The 4,935-nt window shown below is 65.3% G+C and overlaps 1 protein-coding gene across 1 annotated transcript; it reads right to left on the reverse strand.

Moving 5' to 3' along the window:
• Positions 1-1,039: 1,039 nt before the first annotated feature.
• LOC127061340 (uncharacterized) lies at positions 1,040-1,697 on the reverse strand (the record flags this gene model as incomplete). The annotated part of the gene is made up of 2 exons (XM_050988002.1): positions 1,669-1,697; positions 1,040-1,515 (listed from the first exon to the last, which is right to left on the reverse strand). Coding segments are annotated over exons 1-2 (505 nt in total), but the record flags the coding sequence as incomplete, so codon positions are not given.
• Positions 1,698-4,935: the final 3,238 nt, after the last annotated feature.

Consider the following 4,935-nt stretch of genomic DNA (forward strand, 5'->3'; position numbering starts at 1 on the left):
GAGCCCCCCACCCCCAAAAAATTCCCTCTCTCCAACTCCCCCCCCCTCAAAAAAAAATTCCCTGGAATTCTCTCCCCAATCCCCTCCCCCAAAAAAATTCACTCTGATCCCCACCCCCCCAAAAAAAAAATTCCCTGGGATCCTCCCCCAAAAACACACCCCACCACCACCCCCCCCCTCAAATTCCATCACCCCCAAAATCCCAGGCCCCCCCGACCCCAAAATTTCCCCCAACCCCAAACTCTCCCTCGCCCCCCCCCCCAAACCCGACGCTGCCTCCTAAAATCCCTGAAGCCCCCCAAAATGCCCCCCCACCCCCCCACCCGCGGTGGTCACTGACCCCCCCCGACCCGGTCCGGTTGTGCCCCCCCCCGACCCGGTTCCGGTTTCGGTTCCCCCCCAGCCAAGCTGGTTCCTCCCCTGACCCGGTCCAGTTCTGGTTCTCCCCCTGACCCGGTTCTGGTCCGGTTCCCCTGACTCGGTCCCGGTCCCGTTTCCCACCCGACCCGCTCCGGGTCGGTTCCCCCCTGACCCGGTCCGGTCCCGGTTCTCCCCCTGACCCGGTCCCGTTCCGTTTCCCCCCCGACCCGGTTCCGATACGGTTCTCCCCGTGACCCGGTTCCGGTCCCAGTTTCCCCCCTGACCCGGTCCCGTTCCTGTTCCTCCCCTGACCCGGTCCTGTCCCGGTTCCGGCCCGGTTCCCCCCTGACCCGGTCCTGTCCCGGTTCCCCCCTGACCCGGTCCCGGTCCGGTTCCTCCCCTGACCCGGTCCTGTCCCGGTTCCCCCCTGACCCGGTCCCGGTCCGGTTCCTCCCCTGACCCGGTCCTGTCCCGGTTCCCCCCTGACCCGGTCCCGGCCCGGTTCCCTCCTGACCCGGTCCGGTTCCTCCCCTGACCCGGTCCTGTCCCGGTTCCTCCCCTGACCCGGTTCCGGTCCGGTTCCTCCCCTCTGACCCGGTTCCGGCCCGGTTCCTCTCCTGACCCGGTCCCGTTCCTGTTCCTCCCCTGACCCGGTTCCGGTCCCAGTTTCCCCCCTGACCCGGTTCCGGTCCGGTTCCTCCCCAGCCGAACCGGCGGCCGCGCGGGTCCAGGAGCTGCAGCTGCAGCGCGGAGACTTCGAGATCGTCAAAGTGATCGGGAGGGGCGCCTTCAGCGAGGTCCGGGACACCGCGGGGACATTGAGGGGACACTGGGGACACCGGGGGTGGCACTGGGGGTGGCATCGGGATCCTCAGAGTGATCGGGAGGGACACTGGGGACACTGGGGGTGGCACTGGGGGTGGCACCGGGATCCTCAGAGTGATCGGGAGAGGCGCCTTCAGCGAGGTCCGGGACACCGCGGGGACACTGGAGACACCGGGGGGACATTGGGGACACCGGGGGTGGCACCGGGGGGACATTGGGGACACCGGGGGGACATTGGGGACACCGGGAGGGACACCGGGAGGGGCACCGGGATCCTCAGAGTGATCGGGAGGGGCGCCTTCAGCGATGGTCCGGGACACCGCGGGGACACTGGGGACACCGGGGGGACATTGGGGCCACCGGGGGGGCCACCGGGTGGACACGGAGATGACACGGGGGTGACACGGGGGTGACACCGCGGTGACCGCCGCCCCTCCCCCGCAGGTGGCCGTGGTGCGGATGAGGGAGACCGGGCAGATCTACGCCATGAAGATCATGAACAAGTGGGACATGCTGCGCCGGGGAGAGGTGGGGACACCTGGGGACACCAGGGGGACACCGGGGGGACACCGGGGGGACAGTCGGGAGATGTGTGGGGACACCTGGGGACACTTGGGGGACACCTGGGGACACTGAGGGGATGTGTGGGGACATGCAGGGGACAGTCGGGAGATGTGTGGGGACACTTGGAGATAGTTAGGGACACTCGGGGGACACCAGGGGACATGCGGGGATGTGTGGGGACACGCGGGGGACAGTTGGAGACACGCGGGGGACAGCTGGGAGATGGGTGGGCACAGTTGGGGACACTTGGGGGACACCTGGGGACACTGAGGGGATGTGTGGGGACACACGGGGGACAGTTGGGAGATGGGTGGGCACAGTTGGGGACACTGAGGGGATGTGTGGGGACATGCAGGGGACAGTCGGGAGATGTGTGGGGACACTTGGAGATAGTTAGGGACACTTGGGGGACACCAGGGGACATGCGGGGACACTGAGGGGATGTGTGGGGACACTTGGGGACACCAGGGGACATGCGGGGACACTAAGGGGATGTGTGGGGACATTTGGAGATAGTTAGGGACACTTGGGGACACTGAGGGGACAGTTGGAGACACGCGGGGGACAGTCGGGAGATGTGTGGGGACACTTGGGGATAGTTGGGGACAGGCGGGGGACAGTTGGGGACAGGCGGGGGACAGTTGGGGGCAATCGGGAGACAGCCAGGGGACAATTGGGGACAATCGAAGGACAGTCGGGACAGTCGGGGACAGTTGGGGACACTCGGGGGACACTTGGGGACGCTAAGGGGATGTGTGGGGACACGCGGGAGACACTTGGAGACACGCAGGGGACAGTTGGGGACAATCGAGGGACAGTCAGGGGACAGTTGGGGACAAGCGGGGGACACCTGGGGACACTTGGGGAGAGTCAGGGGATGTGTGGGGACACTTGGGGATAGTTGGGGACACGCGGGGGACACTTGGGGATAGTTGGGGACAGGTGGGGACGTTTGGGGAAACTCAGGGACACGCGGGGGATGTTTGGGGACACTCAGGGGACACGCGGGGGATGTGTCAGGACACCTGGGGGCACTGCGGGGACACTTGGGGACACCGGGGGGATGCCTGGGGACACGCAGGGGACATGTGGAGACACCTGGGGGATGTGTCAGGACACTCAGGGACACGCGGGGAACGTGTGGGGACACCTGGGGACACTGTAGGAAATGAGGCGGGGGATGTCCCCGCGGATGAGGGGACACCGAGGGGACAGCGGCGACAAGGGCGCTGGGGGCGTGGCCTGGCCCTCCCCTTGGCGCGCAGGTGCCAGCGGTGTCGCTGTCGCCAGGTGTCGCTGTCGCCAGGTGTCGGCAGCGCAGGTGCCAGCGCTGTCGCTGTCACTGTCGCTGTCGCTGTCCCAGGTGTCGGCAGCGCAGGTGCCAGCGGTGTCGCTGTCGCCAGGTGTCGCTGTCGCCAGGTGTCGGCAGCGCAGGTGCCAGCGCTGTCACTGTCACTGTCGCTGTCCCCAGGTGTCGGCAGCGCAGGTGGCCAGCGCTGTCGCTGTCACTGTCGCTGTCCGCTGTCCCCAGTTTCGGCAGCGCAGGTGCCAGCGGTGTCGCTGTCGCTGTCACTGTCGCTGTCGCCAGGTGTCGGCAGCGCAGGTGCCAGCGGTGTCGCTGTCGCTGTCGCTGTCGCTGTCCCCAGGTGTCGGCAGCGCAGGTGCCAGCGGTGTCGCTGTCGCTGTCGCTGTCGCTGTCCCCAGGTGTCGGCAGCGCAGGTGCCAGCGCTGTCGCTGTCGCTGTCACTGTCGCTGTCCCCAGGTGTCGTGTTTCCGCGAGGAGCGGGACGTGCTGGCCCGCGGTGACCGGCGCTGGATCACGCGGCTGCACTTCGCCTTCCAGGACCCGCAGTGCCTGGTCAGGGGACACTTGTGTCACCTCCGTGTCACCTCTGGGTCACCTCCGTGTCACCCTTGTCACCTCCATAGCACCTGTGTCACCTCTGTGTTGTCTGTGTCACCTGGGCCACCTCTGTGTCACCTCGGTGTCACCTCTGTGTCACCTGTGTCATCTGTGTGTCACCTCTGTGTCACCTGTGTCATCTCAACATCCCTTCTGTCATCCCCATGTCCCCAATGTCCCCATGTCCCCACAGTACCTGGTGATGGAGTACATTGTCTCTGTGTCCCCGTGCTGTTCCAATGTCCCCACTGTCCCCAATGTCCCCGTGCTGTCCCCATGTCCCCGCAGTACCTGGTGATGGAGTACATTGTCTCTGTGTCCCCAGTGTCCCCAATGTCCCCAATGTCCCCACTGTCCCCAATGTCCCCAGTGTCCCCAGTGTCCCCAATGTCCCATGTCCCCGCAATACCTGGTGATGGAGGACATTGTCCCCAATGTCCCCGTGCTGTCCCAATGTCCCCAATGTCCCCACTGTCCCCAATGTCTCTGTGCTGTCCCAATGTCCCCAATGTCCCCAATGTCCCTGTGTCCCCGCAGTACCTGGTGATGGAGTACACTGTCTGTCTGTCCCCAATGTCCCCAATGTCCCCAATGATGTCCCCTCAGTACCTGGTGATGGAGTACACTGTCTGTCTGTCCCCAGTGTCCCCACTGTCCCCACTGTCCCCATGCTGTCCCCAATGTCCCCGCTGTCCCCGCAGTACCTGGTGATGGAGTACACTGTCTGTCTGTCCCCAATGTCCCCACTGTCCCCACTGTCCCCAATGTCCCCAATGTCCCCTGCTGTCCCCGCAGTACCTGGTGATGGAGTACACTGTCTGTCTGTCCCCAATGTCCCCAATGTCCCCACTGTCCCCATGCTGTCCCCGCAGTACCTGGTGATGGAGTACACTGTCTGTCTGTCCCCAATGTCCCCAATGTCCCCACTGTCCCCATGCTGTCCCCAATGTCCCCCAATGTCCCCGCAGTACCTGGTGATGGAGTACTACATCGGCGGTGACCTCCTGACCCTGCTCAGCAAGTTTGGGGACCGGCTGCCGCTGGCCATGGCGCGCTTCTACCTGGCCGAGCTGGTGATGGCCATCGACTCCGTGCACCGCCTGGGCTACGTGCACCGGTGGGGACACTGGGGACATTGGGGACATTGGGGACATTGGGGGCATTGGGGACATGGCCATCGACTCCGTGCACCGCCTGGGCTACGTGCACCGGTGGGGACACTGGGGACACTGGGGACATTGGGGACATTGGGGGCATTGGGGACACTGGGGGATTGGGGACAT

The sequence above is a fragment of the Serinus canaria genome, unplaced genomic scaffold (assembly GCF_022539315.1).
Source record: "Serinus canaria isolate serCan28SL12 unplaced genomic scaffold, serCan2020 HiC_scaffold_680, whole genome shotgun sequence".
NCBI lineage: Eukaryota > Metazoa > Chordata > Aves > Passeriformes > Fringillidae > Serinus > Serinus canaria.